Source organism: Macaca nemestrina, chromosome 5, assembly GCF_043159975.1.
Source record: "Macaca nemestrina isolate mMacNem1 chromosome 5, mMacNem.hap1, whole genome shotgun sequence".
Lineage (NCBI taxonomy): Eukaryota > Metazoa > Chordata > Mammalia > Primates > Cercopithecidae > Macaca > Macaca nemestrina.
Window position 1 is genome coordinate 14,206,584 of NC_092129.1, and position 20,469 is coordinate 14,227,052.

The 20,469-nt window shown below is 38.6% G+C and overlaps 1 protein-coding gene across 8 annotated transcripts in view; it reads right to left on the reverse strand.

Moving 5' to 3' along the window:
• LOC105492058 (adenylate kinase 9) overlaps positions 1–20,469 on the reverse strand; it is a 189,032-nt gene that overhangs the window by 15,649 nt on the left and 152,914 nt on the right. For 7 of the 8 annotated variants that reach the window (XM_071096284.1, XM_071096283.1, XM_011758916.2 and 4 more), the window contains 4 exons: positions 8,129–8,341; positions 7,556–7,774; positions 5,942–6,155; positions 847–1,063 (listed from right to left, as the gene is read on the reverse strand). In XM_071096284.1, coding sequence (XP_070952385.1) covers positions 847–1,063; positions 5,942–6,155; positions 7,556–7,774; positions 8,129–8,341 — 863 coding nt within the window. The remainder of the gene's footprint in view (positions 1–846; positions 1,064–5,941; positions 6,156–7,555; positions 7,775–8,128; positions 8,342–20,469) is intronic. The other variant, XM_011758918.3, reaches the window with a different exon arrangement.

Below are 20,469 nucleotides of genomic sequence, written 5' to 3' on the forward strand. Positions count from 1 at the left end.
GTATTAAGGTGGAATGAAATCTTTTTGACTCAACCATGATTGCCTCACTGAGGTCCATCTTATGCAAAGCTGAACACCAGGGAGGAGATAATTCAATTTGGGTAAGACCTGGGGCCTTTTCTGGGGATAAAGTCTGACAAACCAGAAGCTGCTCCCCAATAAATGAACTCACGAGAACTGTTCAAGGACTTAATTATGGGTCACAGATAAGGAAAGGCAAGGAGGCTTCTAATAGAAAACTTTGAGTAAATTAGGGGGGTTCTAGGTCAGTGAACTGTGCTCAAGACCAGGGCCTCAGGTTTCATGGGGAGGGCTTTTACTACTGGGTATGGCCCGTGGCTATGCTGGAGGAGCAAAGGTGAGAAGTGTAAATGGAAGCGACAGCTCAAGTGCATAGCTTTCTTGTCCAAATGTGGTGTTAAGGGAGAGGCACTGCTACCTGTGCAGAATGCTGGGCCAGACATAGACCATCTCCATTGGACCAGCACCTGGGGGACAGGGGAGGGCCACTTCTCCATCACTTCATGGGGCAGTGAGAAGAACTCCTGGAGTGTAGAAGTCACATCAGCCTCCTTTGTTTAAGTCTGAAGCCTTTTGGACCACTCAGGGGTTGCTGGAGAGAGTGAAGGGGCCTGCCTGCTAATCTGGCATGTGAATTTTCAAGCCAAGTTTTTGCTTGACAGAAAATTCAAATATGTAACCATATAGGTGTCCAGAGTTTGAGAGAAGTAGATCACACCCTTTTATAAGAGCTGTAAGACCTATGTAAGTGTTTTAAATCATGAGCCAGCAGTTTCTTGAAAGATTTAATTCCCTCTGTCCCATCCTCTCACCCCATTCACTTACCCTGCAGTACCGCACACACTTTCCATCAGAGAAAGTTCTAAGGCTTGAATAGCCAGTTCATCAGGTGCTGTCATTCCTTTATGAAGATGCCAATTTAACATAAGTGCCAGCTCTGTTTCCGGGTGAGTGTTTAGTACATAACGCAAAGCTCCTCCTATTGATAAATGCTTTAACCCATATTCGCTTGTAAATTTTTTGGCAACTGAAAAACATAAAACTTTTAAATTAAATTAAGTGAAGATTCAAGGGGAACATGTGCAGCTTTGTTACATGGGTATATTGCATGATGCTCAGGTTTGGGCTTCTAATGATCCCGTCTCCCAAGTAGCAAACATAGTGATGGCAGTGGCTGCTGCCATCACGCTGGCTGCAGCTGCCCAAACCATGCTGCAGACCCAGGCCTCCTGCTCTATGGAGCAGGCAGGAGCCCCATCCTCCTGGGCGTGGCTACAGACACTTAAACTGCTGCTGTGGGTCTGAGCCTCCCTGTGCTCTTGGAGGCAGCCAGGAGCAGGTAAGATCTGCCCTCTTGGGTGCAGCTGCAGCCGCCTGACCCACAGCTGCAACTCTAGGCCTCCTGCTCCAGGGAGCAGGCAGAAGCCATGGACAAGCCAGAATCCTGCCCCTTCTGAGTTGGCAGGATGGGAGCTCCCTGGGTGCAGCTTGGGGGGTTCTCCCAGGTGCAGGACCCAGGCATCTCTGCATCTCTGCAGCCTGCATCCTCAGGGGCCTGGGAACCTCCCCAAACCCTGCAGGCTCAGTGGTGTCTGCTCCCGCTGTCTGACCTCTCTCTGCTCCTGGCCCTACTCCCATCTCTGAGCAGGGGTTGGGGCCAAGCCCAGGGGCCATAAATAGCAGTGGGTGGCAGATTGATTCCTAGGCAGAAGGGGATGGGTCCCCAGTAAGGCCCCAGGTGCCTCTTCTGGGCCTACCCAGGGCCACCCATGGACCAATCAGCAGGCACTTCCTCCCCTCTGAGGTCCATAAAAGCCCTGGGCTCAGCCAGAGCAGGGAGAGGATGACCAGAGGACGAAGAGGGCAGAGAGATGACAGGATGACCAGCTGCAGAGAGAAGTACCCTCTCTGCTGACAGTGGAGCACCCTCTCTGTTGATAGCTGGAGAGGACAGGATGACCAACTCCAGAGAGGAGTATCCTCTCTGCTGATAGCTGGAGATGACAGAACAACCAGTTGCAGAGAGGAGCTACCCTCTCTGCTGAGAGCTGCAGAATGACCTGCCAGCAGATAGGAGCCACCCTCTCCAGGGCCTCCTCTCTGCTGAGAGCAGCAGACATCAGGACAACCAGGAGCAGAGAGGAGTTACCCTCTCCAGGGCCTCCTCTCTGCTGAGAGCAGCAGACATCAGGACAACCAGGAGCAGAGAGGAGTTACCCTCTCCAGGGCCTCCTCTCTGCTGAGAACTGAACACTGGACAGATGACCTGCCTGTGCAGAGGAGCCACCCACTGTGGGTCTCCTCTGAGCTGCTGTAACACTCAATTCACATTTGTCTTTTTCACTGTTCAGTTGTCTGCCTACCTCATTCTTCCTGGATGCAGGACAAGAATTTGGGTAAAGCTGCTGCAGCCACAGAGGTTTCAAGCCAGAAAAGATCCAACCCAAAGATACCAGAACAGTAGTACCCAACAGATAGTGAAAAACAAAACTCTAAATTTATTTCATTTCACGAATTTATCAGTTCACCTTAGTTTTAGACTCTGGCTGATTATATCATCAGCAAGCTAATTTTCACATTTCTCAATGAAATTTCAAAAATTAAAATTGCCATATTTTATGGAACTAATAACTGTCAAAGGTCAGTCATTAACAGTACTTCAGGTCTGTGGCTGATAGATCTGGTTAATGGGCCAAATCTGCTTTTTTTTTTTTTTCTTTAACAAACCAATTTTAAGGGTTTTCTTTCTTCTGCATGAGGTAGCAAAATTTTTGAGAGCTTTGCAAGTCATCTTATATGTACTCTTAATATCTGGTAGTACGCCCCAAATAACAATATAACACTCCTGTTTCACTGAATCGTATCATTCTCCTTTCTGTCCATTTATGGACTCCATGATGCAATCAGCATTGCATAACCTATACAGTTAGATCTCAGTTAATACTCTAGGAAATAATTTTTAAAATGTATAATGGCACACTTGACATTTCAATAGTGACTTACAGCCTATGAGGAATTTTTCTTCCATGACTTTATTTGATATTTTTAACTATTTCATCAGGTGGGTGGAATTGATATTGAAATTTTGATTTTATAGATGAGGGGAACTGATTTGTCCAAGGTTACATAGATGTTGCCATTGGCTGAAGGAAGACTCACACTGGCTTCTCCTGAGTGAGACAATAGATAGATAAATGGATTCTAGTAGCTAGTAAACGTGGGTGTGCTCTGTTGTGTGTATATTCCTTGCCTGAGCACTGTGTGGAAATAGCAGTGGGTGGAGGATACTGACAACCCTACTCATCCCATGAGGATGGTGATTGACCAGGGACCACCATCAGGACCATCCAATAAGGAAGTTCCTGTGAGAGCCACAGAGCACGTAACTTCAGCTTTGCACAAATGCTGGAACGAGATATATTTTTTTAAAGTTCTAACAATAATTAAGCTCCTAAAATTTGACACCTTGTTTAAAAATCAACCACCATTTCAACAAAAAAATGAGATATCAGGTAATCTACATTTTCACTTTGTGCTCTGGATGTGGGATCTCATTTTGCATGTCAATGTTCTGCCGTCTTTGGAAAACATCATTATCTTTGTGAACATTTAGGATATGATTATGTCAGAGGCACGCAAACCAGAGCAACTCCATCTTGAGTAGGGGCTGGGTAAATAAGGCTGAGACATACTGGGCTGCATTCCCAGACAGTTAAGGCATTCTAAGTCACAGGATGAGACAGAAGGTCAGCACAAGATACAGGTCATAAAGACCTTGCTGATAAAACAGATTGCAGTAATGAATCTGTTTTTTGCTGGCTAAAACCCACCAAAACCAAGATGGCAATGAGAGTGACCTCTGGTTGTCCTCACTGCCACACTCTCACCAGTGCCATGACAGTTTACAAATGCTATGACAACATCAGGAAGTTACCCTATGTGGTCTAAAATGGGGAGACATGAATAATCCACCCCTTGTTTAGCACATCATCAAGAAATAACCATAAAAATGGGCAACCAGCAACCCTTGGGGCTGCTCTGTCTATGTGGAGCAGCCATTCCTTCACTTTCCTAATAAACTTGCTTTCGCTGTACTCTATGGACTCGCCTTTAATTCTTTCTTACGCGAGATCCAAGAACTTTCTCTTGGGGTCTGGTTCTGGACCCCTTTCCTGTAACAATTATAGACTCTTTTGTCATGTTAAGAACTTTATAAGGCCAAAATAAACTTTTCATCTGAAGAGCTGGAACATAAAACTCCCTTCTCTCTCTAAAAAAGAGAACAAAGAGTTCTCTATTCGGTCAATCTTTAAGACTTACTGTTTTCCTTGGAAATGTATCCTATATCTGCCCTTTCCATTCTGTTCTGATTGTAACCACCCACTGTTCTTTTTGTTATCATGTCATGTTGAAATACTACGACCAACCAAGTTTTGGACTATTTGCCCTAAAGTCCAAAGTTACACAAAACATTACAGGAATACAGTTTATCAAATGCCTTTCCAGCAATGATTAAGAAAATTATTTATTATTATTACTTGTTTTGAGACAGGCTCTCACTCTGTTGCCTAGGGTGGAGTACAGTGGCATGATCATGGCTCACTGTAGCCTCAATTTCCTGGGCTCAAGTGGTCCTCCCACCTCAGTCTCCTAAATAGTTGGGACTACAGGCATGTGCCACCATGCCCAGCTAATGCTTTAATTTTTTTGAAGAGATGAGGTCTCACTATGTTACCCAGGCTGGTCCTGAACTCCTGGGCTCAAGTAATCCTCCTACCTTGGCCTCCCAAAGTGCTGGGATTACAGGCATGAGCCACTGTGCCTAGTATAGTAGATTATATTTATAAAATATTTTCATATACTTTATATACTTAGGATATTTGACTATAATTATGAATATTAGTTTGTAATTTCTTGCATTGTCTTGGTTAGGTTTTGATATTAGGGTCATGTTAATTAAAAAATGGATTTGTATCCTATATGCCTTTTTGGCTGTATGAACCATATTCCTTAATAAAAAAGAAAATAAAAATAAGTTGGGAAACTTACTCTTTCTCCTTGCTATGGGAGAGCTTATAAAAATACAGGCATTATCTCTTGAGTTTTTAATTCTTTTAAAATTTGCTATAATTTTTGTCTAAAACAATTTGATCCTGGGCCATTTCAGAGTTGGGTTATATTTTCGAATGCCTTCTCTTCGATGGTTATTGGTCTATTTAGGTTTTCTATCTTGTTTTGAGTCAATCTTGATAGTTGGTTTTCTGAAAAGTGGCACTAGTTTTCAGGGTGAAGTCATTCTCACAGGATTAACAAGAATTCTGGACAGAAATATAATTATAATAAGCCTGAATCAGGCTGCAGCTTTGACCCACTTACTTGTAACTGAAAGTCACATAGCGTAGTTACTGACCACTGGCATCCCCATCATTCCTATAAACAGGATTTCTGATGTTCAACTCATAAGGCTTTTTGTTTAAGATAGATAGGATCTCTGATGTTAGACTAATAAGGCTTTTGTTAAGGAATTCCTTAAGCAGAACCTAAATGTCAGCAGAATAGCTGACACCAACAGGAGGTTTAAAGACCCCCAGAGAGGAACTGAATCAGCAGGAGAATTCAGTTTCTTCATCTCCCTGTCCCATGACTTCAACCTGCATTCTTCAACCAATCAATGATTTTTGCACTTCAATTCAGCCCACTCCAAAACTCTTAAAAACCCTAGCCCCAAATTCCTCAGGGAGACAGATTTGAGATTTCCTCCTGTCTCCTCACTCAGCCACCCTATGATTAAATGTCTTTTTCTGCTGCAGCCCAGTGTCCTGGTGAATTGACCTGCCATGTGCATCGGGTAATGGACCTGTTATAGTTAACAAGCAGATTCTTTTATGCTTGAGGGAAACAAAGGCAAACATACGCTCACCTGTAGTTTTCCCAGATTTTGGAGGCCCCACAATTATAATCCTAATGGGCACAGTAGGCTTAGGTTTGGGTTGGCGGATATATTTGATTGGGTTCTTCATAAATTTTTCTCTTGTTTCTTTACTAGATAAAAAATAAATATACTGACGATGGATTACAGGATAAATTGGATTCTCTGCATTTTCAACTGGCTTGATTGTCTCTCCTTCACTTAGCTGCAACATATACACAGTTGAATTTGAAAGTTAGTTTGAATTTATACAGCACTTCCCTGAAATACATTTGAAAAAAGCAATTCATAACACAAGAAAAAAATTTCCTTACAGAATAGGAAAACTAATTATAATCAACAATTAATATTAAACAACTGTGGAAAAGTACACATTATTTTACAGCCGTATGTAATCAATGTAATAGTTCTTAATTGGCCTTCAGTTTATGACAATTATAGTCCTTCTACTTCCTTTATAGTGTGTTTAGTGTATACTGAATGTTTCTGTCAAAGAGCCTAAGAGGTTTGCATTTATTCACAGGCCAATTTATCCTCACAAAGAGGTCCATTCCTAAGGTGATGTTATGGATTGAATTGTTTCTCCCTTATCTCCTCAATTTCTGTTTGAGGCCCTAGCACCCAAAGTGACGGTATTTGAAGACAGGGCCTTTAATAAAGGAGGTAATTAAGGTTAAATGAGGTCAGAAGGATGGAACCTGAATCTGGTGGGACTGGTGTCCTTACACCGGGGTAGGCACACAGAAAAGACCACGTGAGGACACAGTTAGAAGGCGGCCAACTGCAAGTTAAGGAGAGAGGTCTTGCCTTGTCAGAAAAACCAACCCTGCTGGTCCTTGATCTTGAACTTTTAGCCTTTAGAACTGTGAGAAAATAATTTCTGTTGTTTAAGCTACCAAGTGGCATTTTGTTATGGCAGCCAGAGATGACTAATACAATTGGGTTCTTGGGTTATCTTTTGGAGTATTCTAGTAGGGCAAATCCCACTGGGTTCTCTTCTGTATTTTTGTACAGTTCAAATCCCACTCACATACACATTAAGAGCTATCATGAAAGGGAAAAATACACCTAAAAGGCAGCCTAAGGTGTGGGTAGGAATGAAGTTGGAGGAGTGGTTCCACATCTTTGCATTGGTGATGACGAAGACTGGGCAATTGATCAATGCTACATTTGAATATCTTTTTATAGCATCAGATGGGCAAGCGTCAGCCATTCCTGGACTTGACAGAGTAGGTGTGAAACAGTATGGTGATATTGCTCCTTCCTGAGAGCTACCTCAAGACAGTTGCTACAGATCAATGGTAGTGTCAACATTGTAATTCTTGGGCTAGAGTGAAGTTCATGGATGGGAGTAAAGGCTAGAGATAAGGAGAAACTCAGGGGGAGGTAGGGGTGTCTGCTCTATGTTATACAGTTGGTGATAAAAGAAAAGTTGAAAGTTTAATGATTCCATTTTAAATTCCAAAGTATTTTTATAGCTAGATGAGACTACTATACAATACTTACAATTTTTGAAATTATCCAGTCTTTTTCCTTTTAAGAAAGACATACCTTTGAAAAAAATAAAGAAGGAACATGGCTTTCAGGTGCATTTGCTGAAATTACCTTTACGGGGTCCCAGTAGCCGAATGAGCTTATATACTTGTAGGTAAAGCTGAGCATTTTCTGGGCAAGGGCTGCTGATATTGGATGACATTTCTCAAAAATGCTTGCACGATTTTCCACCAGTGGTTTCAGTTTCATATTCAATGTATATTGTACAATGTGATTTTTCCGAGCTCCATTAATGGAAATTATTGGTATCAAATACCTCTCAAGTTCATCCTGATAAGAAAAGTCATAAAAACAAATATATTTAGTGAGAAAAAGGCTGGTAGTATTTAGTCACAGCATGTACACACTGCTGGTGACTGACTACTTCAGTCCAGAACACAAATAATTTCCAGCTTCCAAGTGGCTGCATGTTGGTGATTAAACTTACTCTGACCCTCTGTGGCTTCCACATTGCTCTTAAATTATGGACTTATTGCATAATTGTTAAATGATACTGATAAAAGGAAATACAGCCCTAAAATATGCATTTTTGAAATGTTTAAAAAATGGCATGAACTAAATTGCTTTAGTCTGATTCTCAAATGTTACTTTTTGAATTATAAAAAGTGAAGGAAAAGTAATAACCTGTATTATTTGTAAATTATGTGTATCTGATTCAAATTTTTCTCCTAGTTCACCTCTCAGGCGCTCAATTGCATCAGTTTCCTGTTCTTCATCTTCCTCACCACTCATCTCTTCCTCATCTTTTGGAAACTCATCTTCAAGGATGTTTTCAATATCATCATTGTCTTCTTCCAGTTCTTCCTCACTAATCTCTTCATCATCTCTAACAACATTCTAAGGAAGAAAACATTCCCTTTTACTATACATGTAAAATATGTAACAAAAAACACTATTAACAAATCATCTGGAATATTTTGTAATGGCTTGATATTGGTTGGTATTGTATGTTGACATTCATTGAGTAACACAATAAAGTTTTAAACATCTGACACTTTTGGGGGTGTTATAGAACCCTTTTTTGTCATGTTGCCAGAATTATTTTTCTGGTTCCTTCTCATTTAGGTAGACTATTTCTTCTAATTATTTTTGAATTTATTTTGGATTTGACTGGTTTTTTAAAATTTCTTTTTTCCTCCTTGAGGATGTGACTTTATGTTTATAGTTGCTGGTAACTTCTGGGTTCCTTCAGGGGTGAAGCCTCTGTGCGTGAGTTCCTCGGTTACCACCGAGGTTACCATCTTTAGATGATGGCTTTCTCAGTTGCTGGTTGTAGTAGCAGTGTGCTCAATGTGGAGCGGGTTCACTGTCTCAGTTTTCTGCCTGGCTCCTAGTGTAGGCTGTAGCCCGCTGCTTCTTTCAAAGGGTCTGTGGTTTCTTTCAGTTTTCCTGTTCAGTCCCTATGTTGCTTCTTGGAAAAACGTTCATAGTGTGAATCTCTACACATTATTTTGTCTTTCCAAGTGGGGAGGCATGCTAACACTGCCTCCAACCTGCCATCTTGGAAAAATTGTTTAAAAATTTCTTTGGTACTCAGAATTTTAATACTTTCAAGACTCTGGCCGCAAAGTTGTCCCATAAATAAATATAGAGACAAAATATTAAATGTTATTTATGTTTATGATTGTCAGAATGTTACATGTTTTTGATGATCTTCAGGAACAATATTTAATGCAGTTCAAAGAGTATAAAACACTAGCTGTCTTAACTGGGACAAGATGTTTCCTCATCTGTAAAATAAGAATAATAAAAGTACCTCACAGGGTTGCTGGAAGCATTAAATTAGTTAATACATGCAAAGCCATTAGAAAAGTGTCTGGCACATGGTAAGTATGTGAACGTTAGCTATTATTATGCTCTTATAGCTATTACTGTCACTTTGTGTAAAGCAGGGTACAAATAGAACAGCAAATACCTTTTCAGAGGCCACAGCCTATCTGAGAAAATGAGAATAATACATTAGTGATTATTAAAGACCATGACAGGATATTGGTACTAAGTTGTATTGTGTAGGTTTTAAGTGCTATAGTTCACTTTGCACAAAACTGAACCCTATAATAATCATCCTCCTGCACTGCCTCCACACTGTTCTCCCTGTAGTGTTCCTTGTTTCAATTGGAGAACTACCCTCCAGCCTGAAACCTGGGAATTATCTAGACTCCCAGGATGAGAGTCCTGGATGGGAAGGGATGGGGGGTTACAAAGGTCTGTAATTCTAAATAATGCTCAACACTCCCTCCCTTGCGGCCCCTCTCCACTGTTTGCCTTCAAATTGTCTCTTGCCTGCAATTTTCTGGCTATTTCCTAATCCTTCTAAATGACCAGGCCTCTGGTCCTGTGAAAGGTGCCTGGAGATGGGATTTGGACTTGTGAGTGCAGGGAGGAAGATGAGAGCATAAGGACCCATTCCTGCCCAAGCTCCCCTTTCTCCAAAAGGAGTTTGGCTATGGAGCAGGGTTTTTCAGTTCTGGTTCCTTTTAAAGAAGTTTGAGATCATTTAGTCTCCTTACGACTTGTTCCTTTTTATTATATCTTGTCAATTTTCTATCCTGATATTTAATTTTCTAAGGATCATTGCAAGTATAGTGGGATAGGTCTACACTACAAGCTGGGACATCTTAGTTCCAGATGAACTTATGCTCACCTCTCTGGCTCCACTGAACAGCTCCTACAACTTTTTATTAAAAATTGAAATTGTACAATTTTAAAAAGAAATTCATTTTTATTATAAAGAAATTAAATTATATAGTATTGTATAAGATAAAAAGTAGAAGTCTTTCATCACACTCCTCTCTCTATTTCTACCCTCCTACCTGGAATTAATTTTGGTTAACAATTTGGTTAGGATCCTTACAAATGTTTTACTATATATATATATATTTAATTACCTTGCATTTTAAACATAAGGGGGATTATTTTATTTTCTACAACTTTAAAAAAATTAGCAATATATTTAAATTTCTTTTCATATCAGAATATACATCTCAATTTTTTTCAATTAATTAAAAGATAATTTCAACTTTTACTTTAGATTCAGGGGTATGTGTGCAGGTTTGTTACAAGGGTATATTGCATGATGCTGAAGTTTGGGGTATGATTGATCGTGTCACCCAGATAGTCAGCATAGTACTCAATAGTTATTTTTTCAACCCTGTCCCCAATCCTCCTCCTTCTAGTAGTTCTGAGTGTCTATTAATGCCATCTTTATGTCCATGAGTACCCAGTGTTTAGCTCCTACTTAGAAATAAGAATACAGGGCATTTGGTTTTCTGTTCCTGTGTTAATTTGCTCAGGATAATGGCTTCCAGCTGCATCCACATTGCTGCAAGGGATATGAGTTTGTTCTTTTTCATGGCCATGTAGTATTCTACAGTATTATACATATGTAGCACACTTCCTTTATCCAGTCCATCATTGATGAGCCCCTATGTTAATTCCATGTCTCTGCTATTGTGAATAGGACTATGATGAACATATGAGTGCATGTGTATTTTTGGTAGAACAATTTATATTCTTTTGTATATATACCCAGTAATGGGATTGTTGGGTCGAATGGTATTTCTGTTTTGAGTTCTCTGAGAAATCTTCAAACTGCTTTCCACAGTGGCTCAGCTAATTTACATTCCCCTCAAGAGTGTATAAGCATTCCCTTTTCTTTGCATCCTCACCAGTATCTGTTGTTTTTTGACTTTTTAATAATAGCCATTCTAGCTCAGGCATGGTGGTTCATACCTGTGATTCCAGCACTTTGGGAGGCTGAGACTGGCAGATTGCTTGAGACCAGGAGTTTGAGACCAGCCTGGGCAAAATGGTTAAACCTTGTCTCTCCAAAATAAAAAAATAGCTAAGTGTGCTTCTATCGGCAGTCCCAGCTACTTGGAGACTGAGACAGGAGGACTGCTTGAGCCCTGGAAGTTGAGGCTGCAGTGAGTTGTGATGGTACCACTGTACTCCAGCCTGTCTCAAAAAAAAAAAAAAAAAAAAAAAAGCCATTCTGACTGGTGTAAGATGGTATCTCACTGTGGTTTTGATTTGCATTTCTCTGCTGATTAGTGACGCTGAGCATTTGTTCAGATGTTGTTGGCTGCGTGTATGTCTTCTTTTGAAAAGTGTCTGTTCACATCTTTTGCCTACTTTTTAATGGGGTTATTTGCTTTTTGCTTGTTCAATTGTTTAAGTTCCTTATAGATTTGAAATATTAACCTTTGTCAGATGCATAGTTTGTGAATATTTTCTCCTATTCTTTAGGTTGCCTGTTTATTCTGTTGATAGTTTCTTTTGCTGTGCAGAAGCTCCATAGACTTGGGTCTTTAGTGGGAGCTAAGCTCCCATTTGTCAATTTTTTTTGGTACAATTAGTTTTGAGGACCAAGTCATAATTATTTCCCAAAGCCAATGTCCGGAATGGTGTTTCCCAGGTTTTCTAGGAATCATATAGTCTGAAGTCTCACATTTAAATCTTTAATTTATCTTGAGTTAATTTTTTTATATGGTGAAAGGTAGGCATCCAGTTTCATTCTTCTGCATATGAATAGCCAGCTAACCTGGCACCATTTATTGAATAGGGAATCCTTTATTACTTTTTGTTGTTGTTGGCCTTGTTGATCAGATGGTTGTAGGTGTATAGCTTTGTTTCTGAGTTTTCTATTCTGTTCCATTGGTCTATGTGTCTGTTTTTGTACTGGTATCATGCTGTTTTGATTACCGTAATCTAAGAGTATAAAGGTAGTGTGATGCCTCTGGCTTCGTTTTTCTTGGGATTGTTTTGGCTGTTTGGGGCTCCTTTTTTGGTTCCATATGAATTTTAGAATAGTTTAAAAAATCTGTGAAGGATGATATTGGTAGTTTGATAGGAATAGCATTGAATCTGTAGATTGGATAGTATGACCATTTTAATGATATTGATTCTTCCAGTCCATGAGTATGAAACGTTTTTTCATTTGTTTTGTGTCATCTCTGATTTCTTTCAGCAGTGTTTTGTAGTTCTCCTTCGAGAGATTTTTCACTTCCTTGGTTAGCTGTACTCTTAGGTATTGTATTCTTTGGTGGCTATTGTAAATGGGATTGCATTTTTGATTTGGCTCTAAGCTTAAATGTTACTGGTATAAAGGCAACTAATTTTGTGCATTGATTTTTGTGTCCTGAAAATTTACCGAAGTTGTTTATTAGTTTCAGTGACCTTTTGGCAGAGTCTTTAGGGTTTTACAGGTATAGAACTACATTGTCAGCAAAGAGATAGTTTAACTTCTTTTCCTATTTGGATGCATTTCTTTCTTTTCACTGATTGTTCTTGGCATCTTAATATTTTTAACAGTCACATAGTATTTCGTAGTATCACAGTTCATTCAATCACTCTTCTATTTAAAAAATGTGTGTTTTTTTCTATAGAAAGCAGTTTAGAAAGTAACAAAACAAACAGTAAATGGTAATCACTTTTGACCCTCGTGATATTTGGTTCCTCTTTCCTGCCAGTGATTATGAGGAATTTAGCTAACTTACATCACTCCTCTTTCTGCCTGTTGCCCAGTTTTAGTCATATTTTCGCTGTTTATTTTGTAATCGAGTGCTTATAACTTTGAATACTATCTCTGAATCTCTATTTATTGAGCTGTTCTCTTCAGATGTCTGTTTTGATTCCCCGTCAAGAGGATGTCCTTACTCTTCCTTCCAAGTCTCCCTTTCTTCAGTTTCTAAGTATTTCGTCTCCAATATTATTACATTTATGTCCCTGTCCTATAATTGGAGTTCAGTATTTGGTGTTTCATGTAAAATTGATTCTAAAAATTAAAAGCAAGCAAACAGCATTTGATTGATTCTGAATATGGAAATCCAATAAACAGCACCTGCTATGTTAAATTATGTAACTCTTATTCACTACAGCTAGAGTTAGTAATACAGGGAATGCAATTCTATATAAAGAAACATGCACTACCCTAAGTAGAATGTTTCTAGTATCAAGACCAAACATCATTTTTTCTTCTCATTCAAAATCACGCTACAATTACATTTGCCCCATATTTGAATAATACTCTTATTGTCTCTCCCCACCTCCATATTTCTAGGCGTTTTTTGTTTGTTTGTTTTATTGTTGTTTGTTTTGTGAGCAGAAGCAGTGTTATTCATCATATAAATTGGCTACTCTTTTCAGGAAGAATATAAAAGAGGCTAATTTTCACAGACCTTAAGTATCTGAAAATTTTTCCATTTCATTTTCTCACATTATAAACAGTTTGGCTAGGTACAGAGTTCTAGGCTGAAAATCATTTTCACTTAGAATTTTGCAAGCATTGTCTTTGTCTTCTACTATCCAGTATTGTTACTGAGAAGTCTGATACAAATCTTACCTCCATTCCTTTGTAGATATCCTTTAAAAATTTTAGAAACAAATGGGAGCTTCTCTTTATACCCGCCAATCTCGAATTTCATAAGGATATGTCTAATGCACATCTCTTTTTATTTATTCTGCTTGGCATTCGATGGGCCCTTTCAACTTGAAGACCTCCTGCTCTCTTCAATACTGGGAAATTTTCTTTTAACATTTCTTAGATTATTTCCTTCTTTATTTTCTGTTTCCACTGTTTTGAAATGCATATTGGATGTTGACCTTCCTGGATTGACCTCATAGATGTTCAGTTTTTTCTTTCATATTTCCCATCTCTTGCATTTTTTTAATATTTGAGAAACTTCTTGGACTTTTCCTTTTTTTCAGTTTAACTTTTAACTTGTTTTAGTTTTCATTAACTCTTTTTTGTTCTCTGACTTTTTATAGCATCTTCTTCCTGTTTTATGGATACAAGTTTCTTCTTGAATTTTCTGAGAGAAAGTGAAATTTTTTTAATATTTAATGATGTTTCCTGAGTTGTCCACTTGTTTTATGATCAATTGTTCTGTTTGTTTATGTTGGGTTTTCCTTTTGTTGGTGATTTTCCTCAAGTATATGGTAACCCTTGGTTGGCTATTCATTTTTATAAATGAAGGATTAAACTGATTAGTTCAGAGCAACTGCATGCTGTCTGTATATGAGCAGGTAATGTTGTATCACACTTCTATTTAAGATGTGAAGATGAGAAGATGCAGGAAGCCTGGACATTGCCCCAAAACTGAAGGGTATCAACCAACATTCTGGGGACCTAGAATCTTCTAGACAGATTATTTCATCCCTTTAGAAATTATTTACCTTTTTTCTGTATAGGGCAAATGTCGCTGTTAAGTGAAGGGCTGGTAGAGGTGACTTTAAGGAATTTTTCTGCAATTTACCCTCTTACACTTTCTAGATATTCAAATTATATACAAATAATGAGTTTTATTCTTACTTTTTAATATGTATGCTATTTCTTTTTCTTACTTTGCTTTGGCTCACACCTATAGTACAATGTTGATTTTAAAAAATCCTAAAAATGTCCTAAAAATCTTCACAAAAGACCATTTAAGAGACTCTCAGGCTAATTCTTCCCAGGGGAAAAAAGGTTTTCATTTTTCTGCAAATAGTCATTTAATCTTGTAGAGAGTGTTGTTTTCCCTGACATCATGCATCTCTTAGTCTTCAAGTTGGAAGATATATATTCTAAACTTCATGGTCTTGAAGATCTGCCTCAAATATGAAGAAATAAGTTTATTTAACCTCTAGCAGATAATAATAAACTGTAAACAACACTCCTCTCTCTCTACTATATTTGAGGTCTCTGGAGCAAGAAAAGCAGATTTTGAAGAGCAGTCAAAATTTGGAGGAAGCAAATGGCATAGGGTGAGTTTTCTGATTTTGTGCATTGGGGCAGTTTCAGAGTTGTGGTGGTTCAGTGTGACTAAAACTTTGGTAGAAAGCCAACTGACTTTCTGGATGGAGCAACCAGAGAAAGGAGCCACAACCAGGGCCACTGGAGAGTGAGGGTAAATGCCAGAGATGAGAGAGCCAGAGAAGAGAATACCAAACTCAATTTGTCCAAGACTCTGGCTAGCCTGTGAACCATGTACATATGGGCAGTTCAAGAACAGTATACACAGAGCTGCCATTCATTGCTGGAATGACAGAATTTTAAAGTTGATCTTACCAAGTTAATTGGCTGCTAAAACAAAACCTCATTTCTCTTTGGAGGTATATAACAAAATCCAGAATCCCCACAATATAACATTTACAATTCTAGAATAGAATCCAAAGTTACTCAAAATACGAAGAATCACGAAAATTTGACCCATCCTCTTGAAGAAAGATAATAATCAAATACCCAGCCCAGGTGTTAGAATCACCAAACAAGAACTTTTAAAGCAGTTATTATTACAATGATCAAAGAGGAAAAGGAAAATACACTTATAATAAATGAACAGAGAGGAAATCTTAGGAGAGAAATAGAAAATATAGAAACTAACCAAATGGAAATTTTAGAACTAAAAATACAATATTTGAAATTTAAAAAATTGTTGGTTGGGCTTAAATTATTTACCTTAAAGAAGAGAGAGAAAAAAGATGGAAAAAAATCAACAGAGTTCCCAGGACATGTGGAACAACAGCAAAGGTCTAACCTATGTGTAACTGGGGTATTATAAGAAGAAGACAAAGAGTAAATGAGGCAGAAAAAATGTCTAAAGAAATAATGTCTAAAGTTTCCCCACATTTAGTAAAAGACATAAATGTACAGATTAAAGAAGCTTAGTGGGCCCCAAACTAAATATGAAGAAAATGATATGTAGGCAAATCATAACCAAATTGTTAAAAAGCAAAGATACAGAGAAAAGAAAAACACAGTAGGTGAACAATAATTCAGATGTCCAGCATTCTCATCCTTCTGATTTCCATCACACCAGAGGAATGAATGAAGAACATCAGAAATAGTAAATATGTGGATAAATGTAAAACAAGGCTTTCTTTCCTATTAATTTTTTAAAAATACATGTGACTAATATAAACATTAGAACTATTTCCTATGAGGGTTGTAATGTATTCAGTTGTAAAACACATCACAACTAGAGCATAAAGGATGTTAGTGCGTTGGAGATGAGTGAGGCAAATGGAGCTAGACAGTTCTAACGTTTATACAATATTACATTGAGTAATATTGACCCTAAGTAGAATGTGAAAAGCCAAGGATGTATTTGTAATTCTAGCATAACTACTGAAAAATGAAGCATACAGGTATACTTAAAAAGGTAATAGATTTTCTTCTAGGGTTTTTATAGTTTTAGGTCTTACATTTAAGTCTTTAATCCATTTTGATTTTTGTATATGGTAAAAGGAACAGGTCCAGGTTCATTCTTCTGCATATGGATAGCCAGTTATCCCAGCACCATTTATTTACTAGGGAGTCATTTCCCCATTGCTTGTTATTGTCGACCTTGTCAAAGATCAGATGATTGTAGGTGTGCAGCTTTATTTCTGGGTTCCACTGCTCTATGTGTCTGTTTTTGTACCAGTGCTATGCTGTTTTGGTTCTGGACAAATATTTTATGACAAAGTCTCCAAAAGCAATTGCAACAAAAACAAAAATTGACAAATGGGACCTAATTAAACTAAAGAGCTTCTTCACACAAGAGAAACTATCAACAGAAGAAACAGACAACCTACAGAATGGGAGAAAATATTTGCAAACTATGCATATAACACAAGTCTAATATCCAGAATCTACAAGGAACTTAAATCAACAAGCCCAAAACAACAACCCCATTAAAAAATGGGCACAAGATATAAACAGACACTTAAAAGAAGACATAGACACAGACAACAAGCAAGTGAAAAAATGCTCAATATCACTACTCATTAGAGAAATGCAAATCAAAAACACAGTGATGTGTTATCTCGTGTCAGTCAGAATGACTATTATTGAAAAGTCAGAAAATAACAGATGTTAGTGAGGTTATGAAGAAAAGGAAATGTTGGTGGGAATGTAAATTAGTTCAGCCACTGTGAAAAGCAGTTTGGAGATTTATCAGAGAACTTAGAACTACCATTTAACTCAGCAATCCCATTAATGGGTATACACCCAAAGGAATAGAAATCGTTCTACCAAAAAGTCACATGCACACATGCAGTGCACTATTCACAATAGCAAAGACATGCAATCAACCTAGGTGCCCATTAGTGGTGGTGGACTGGATAAAGAAAATGTGGCACATATATACCATGGAATACCATGCAGCCATAAAAAAGAATGAATTCATATCTTTTGTAGCAACATGGATGGAGCTGGAGTCCATTATCCCAAGCAAATTAACACAGGAACAGAAAACCAAATACTGCATGTTCTCATAAGTGGGAGCTAAACTTCAAGTGCACATGGACACAAAGAGGGGAACAACAGACACTGGGGCCTACTTGAGGGTAGAGGGTAGGAGGAGAACGAGGGTCAAAACACTACCTATTGGGTACTATGCTCACTATCTGAGTGACAAAATTATTTGTACACCAAACCCCGGCAACATGCAATTTACCCATGTAACAAACCTGCACATATACCCTCTGAACTAAAATACAAATTGAAAAAGAAAAAATAAAAATTTTACACACTTTTCAAAAGAAAAAAGGGCAATAGATAATTAAAATGAATTTCTAAATATATTCAAATAATCCAAAGAAGGATAGAAAAGGGGAACAGAGAAACAGAAAACAGAGGGGACAAGCAGAAAGCAAATAAATTCATAGTCTCAGAGAGACAGGACTAGATTTGGGGTAAGCTGTGTTACTACTGTCTATTGGTAGAGGAAGACAGGGGAAGCTACATCTGGATACAAGCTTGTACCAGGAGAGCAATGGATTTTTTCATAATTAGAGAGAGGATGGAAGAGGAAAGCATGAAGAAATGGAAGAAATAAAAGACCTGTCAGAGTTCTCAGGGCTTCCTGACACAGATGTTCATTATCTAGATCCCCAGATTCCTTTATTATGCTGTGGTGTGACTGATGTTGCCTGTGGAGCTGCTATTGTGAACTACTTGGTTTTCAGCGCTTTTAATCTGTCTCCAACCCGTATACCCATGTACACTTTTGGTTGCTGTTTCATCCTGAAGAGGCCTCTGTGTTTCAACCTTTGGGTCTAAACACTCTGTCTTCTTCCTAGAGGATCTTGGAGATGGTTTTGGCATGGTACTTGGTCCCGACCTTTGTTTCAGCCTGTGTGGACCCTGACTTGGACCTTCGCTCAGTACCTATGATCGATGTGTCTCTATTACTCTTCACCGAGGTATAGTCTGACACTGTGCTCACTTGCTCCCTGGGCTCCCTGCCCTGGCCCTCCCTTGCTTTCACCTCCCAGTGGCTACCCAACACCTAATAGAGACCCAGAGACAGAGCCGGTGGACAGGAAGAGAGGAAAGATTACAAGCAAGGCCAGGGGCTGCCTTACAGTCACATTCTGAGATGACAGGTCCACAAGATGGCGACGTTTCCCTATGATATTAATGCAAGCAGTGCCTGGGATATTGAAGTGATTTCTAACGTTGGAAATGTCCCATTCAGTGCTAAAAAGAAAGCAAAGGCAATGATTTTGTTTAGGGCAAGAAGACAAACCTGGGAAGGGCTTTCTCTGCCTGGAATTCCCCAGTTAGTGTGAAAAAGGCAAGTCACGGAACTGCATATTCTGCATGGGAAAGGCAAATGTGAGAAACCCCCTGGATCTGTTCATGAAAGTGAGCTCCAGGATAGATGTGGAGTCGGGATGGATGCCACTCAAGGTGGCACACTGACCAATAGTAACAAGCACACTAACTCATCCCTGAGATGCTACATTTTGTCTGCTTTATTGTCTGAGTTAGTAGCAGGACATATAAAATTTCCATCAAAGGAGTTGAAAAAAAAAAACCCCACATATAGTTTTAATTTTTAATTCATCAAAAATCTCAGGAGTTGTGTTGCAAGTTTGTTTGTATCAGTTTTGTGGGATACACAGCCAATTTTACAAACACGAAGTCTCAGGAGAACTGACTTACAAAATCCTGTTTAACCTCTACATAGAATATTGAATTTCCGAATGAAAAATCAGAAGAAATCACACCATTCTAATGTTAACAAATGAAAAAATTATAAAGAACATTTAAAGTTTATCCTGAAAACTAATTCTTAAGAAGATTTAACTAAAGAGTAGCAAAGGGAAATTAAATTATTAATTAGGGAAACTAAGTGTATTAATTTTCCCCATTTTACAATAAAAAGCCCTAGGTTTACAGAGGCTAAGTGACTTACTCAATGTTATACAACCTCAGAGAAATAACTGAAGTTGAATGTCACATGTGTCAGCACTCCACCAGACACTGGAGAGCAGCGGACAAAGTCAACGAGAACTGGAGAATGGATACCGCGTAGGTGTGTTTAACTGCAAAGCCTGGACTCCTTCATGCTGAAACATTTGAAGTGATTCAGAAGGGGACCACTAGGGACTCCCAAGGGCTTAAAGTAGTTAACTGTACTTAATTCCGGGTTAGGACATCTTTTTGATCTTAAACATTAGCATGACACCTTGAACAGAGTAAACTTTTAGAACATGTTTGATGAGGGAAATGAGCATGAGAATGAGGCTAGGATTTCTGTAAGCTTTGCTCAAGGCTGATTTGCCAGTATTTGAAAGTGTCAGACACAAAGCTCAATTAATGTTTGCTGATGGACTGAATGAATAAATGAATGAAACTTGAGGCAAATAATTAAGAGGAGGGTTCTTATTCTTAGATGGTGCCATAATTTTCTTGGTCCAATGGTTTTTTATCTACTTTTGGTTGTAAATATTTTGTTTTGACAAAGCAACAATTACTTTGGCCCCTCCTCTGCAATGCTTTGTGCCCACAGTTGCAGTTGCACTGTATAATATCAGCAGTCTTCTGTATGGAAGTCCAGCATATTCACACCAGGATGACATGTGGTTGCACTTGTAGCAAGTTGTATTTTCTGATAGTCCTCTTTTTCTCTTCTTGTTTGGCTGGACATTTTTATACAGATGGAAATCAGGTTACAAGAGGGTCAGCCTCGAAAAGGTGTTACAAGGGTGTCTTA